At 39.2% G+C, this 2,500-nt stretch overlaps 1 protein-coding gene across 1 annotated transcript in view; it reads right to left on the bottom strand.

Moving 5' to 3' along the window:
- The window catches only part of LOC147471402 (uncharacterized), a 19,595-nt gene that overhangs the window by 4,036 nt on the left and 13,059 nt on the right, over nt 1-2,500 (bottom strand). The window contains exons 8-9 of the mRNA XM_086540124.1: nt 516-617; nt 1-62 (exon numbers count right to left, since the gene is read on the bottom strand). The exon at nt 1-62 is cut by the window's left edge and continues 102 nt beyond it. Of these exons, the coding sequence (XP_086396250.1) occupies nt 1-62; nt 516-617 (164 nt within the window). The remainder of the gene's footprint in view (nt 63-515; nt 618-2,500) is intronic.

Genomic DNA, 2,500 nt, shown 5'->3' with positions numbered 1-2,500 from the left:
TACCACTCCCCCCAGACACCGATGAAGCCAGCGTGCATCACGGCAATCACGGGTGCGTTATCCTACCAGGGAAGAGCTAAGCGTTATCCTACAGATGAAAATAATGACTTTTGGACATGCCTTGTAATCTATATTCAAACAGAACTCGTTCATCTAAGAAGTCTTTTTCTCTCTCTCTATCACACAAACACACACACACACACACACACACACACACATACACAAGTACACACACACACACACACACACACACACACACACACACACACACACACACACACACACACACACACACACACACACACACACACACACACACACACACACACACACACACACACACACACACACACACACACACACACACACACACATACAAACACACACAAAAAAAAACATAAACACACACACAGCTATAGATAGACTGATGAACAGGCAAAGAGATAGACAGAAAGACGTCATTATTGAGATACCACCTATGAATTTTACAAAATACATTCATTAGCTCTTTTTACCTTTAAAATGGGCGTCAGCTGTGCGATATGCCCGAGCAGCTGTTCATGTGCAGCGTCGTTTATGTTGTTAATGTCAATGCTGTATGAGAACCTTAGTATAACCTGTAAAGATAATGATTTGGTTGAGATTAACTTGCAGTGAAAACGTTCTTTTTATCAGAATAATGATAATAATAATAATGATAAAAACAGATAGAGAGAGAGAGAAGAGTAAGTTGCAGTGCACTATATTGCACTTAATATATTCGTTCAGTGGTTCCCAACCACTTAACTACTGTAGCCCCCCTCTGTCCACGAATATATAATAGACACCCTTAGACCTAGGCTTGATAAAGTATAGCCCAATATGATATGTCGTAAAGTAACATCTCATGGCGTAATTGTTCCAAAATGTAATCTTATTGAATATAAGCGTATATCCAGCTTACTAAACTGGTTAAACTGGTTACAAACAAAGAAAATCAGTTGGGAAACCAAAGGTGAAGCAAACAAACAAAACATACAAAACAAACCGTTCGAGGACGAGTGTGCTCAACGCATTGTCAAACACAAAACAAAAGAAACGACGCTCTCCAATGATTAGAATAAGTTACAAGTATGGCTTTCTCATTGTAGCCCAAGTGCAAGTGCGAGAGCTGCTCCTGGGACCTTCCTATTACACTCTCAATTCTTTGGGAAACTTTGGGTAATGGGAAATCTCTTCATCTTTTTCTTCTTCTTTTTCTCCTACTCTTCCTTCTTCTTTTTTCTCATTCCTCTTTTTCTCCTTCTTCTTCTTCTTCTTCGCCTTTTTCTCCTCCATCTTCCTTTTCTTCTCCTTCTTCTTCTTCCTCTTCATCTTTTTCTTCTTCTTTTTCTCCTACTTTTCCTTCTTTTTTTCTCATTCCTCTTTTTCTCCTTCTTCTTCTTCTTCGCCCTTTTCTCCTCCATCTTCCTTTTCTTCTCCTTCTTCTTCTCCTTCTTCTTCTTCCTTCTTCTTCTTCGCCTTTTTCTCCTCCATCTTCCTTTTTCTTCTTCTCCTTCTTCTTCTTCCTCTTCTTCTTCCTTCTTCTTCTTAGCCGTCTGGTTAGCTCATTGGTAGCGTGTCGACTTCACATCCCCGTGGTCGGCAGATCGAGTCCCGCCCAAGCCCGTGAGCTTCCATTGTCACCTGGCGGTTACTGACGTAGCTGGGCACTGCGTTGGGTAAGGACCAATTTCAGATCGCGTCAACACTCGTTGGCACAAATTAATGTTTCTCTCACGAGTCAGCACACGCTGGCACAGGCGGGCTCGCGTCACTGCATACAAGCCCGGCGTAGCATCTGCTCCGCAAATCTGGCTTATCCTTCTCCTTCTTTTTCTCCTCCTCCTTCTTCTTCTTCTATTTCTTCTTCTTCTTCTTCTTTCTTTTTTTTTCTTTTTCTTTTCTTCTTTTGCTTTTTTCCTTCTTATCATTTTTTTTCATTTTCCCTTCTTTTCCATTTCTTTTTTTTTTCCTTCTTTTCTTTTTTCTCACTTTTTTTTCATCTTTCTTTTTTTTCTTTTTTCCTTTATTTATCTTTTCCTTCTCTTTTTTCTTCTTTTTTTTCCTTTTCTCTTTTTCCCTCTTTTCCTTCTTCTCCTTAGGGAATCAGGAATGCCCGAGACTTGTAAAATAGACATCTAATTATCTTTCTGCGACACTCTGATTTCCTTCAGTAAATTTAAAATTGTTGGACTACAAATTCATTACAAATCGGACTATAAATAATTCAGCCATAAATGATCTTACAGACTAATACTCTGTAAAAAAAAAAAAAAAAAAAAAAAAAAAAAAAAAATACAATCTCCCTGGCGCGAAAAGTCTTTAATCCATTCACGAATAACAAAATCAAAGACGACACAACCAATCTTACATCCTCTTTCACACTCTCGGGTGGGCTGCGAGGGGAAATACACATAATACAGCTGTGTCGCCAAATAATACAAGATTGGTGCCGTTGGATTCCTCTAACTCCTTAGTA

Source organism: Penaeus japonicus, unplaced genomic scaffold (assembly GCF_977035675.1).
Source record: "Penaeus japonicus unplaced genomic scaffold, GWHDUDI00000001_assembly GWHDUDI00000009, whole genome shotgun sequence".
NCBI lineage: Eukaryota > Metazoa > Arthropoda > Malacostraca > Decapoda > Penaeidae > Penaeus > Penaeus japonicus.
The sequence above is the reverse complement of the archived record's forward strand: the minus strand, read 5'-3'. Positions and strand labels throughout refer to the sequence as shown.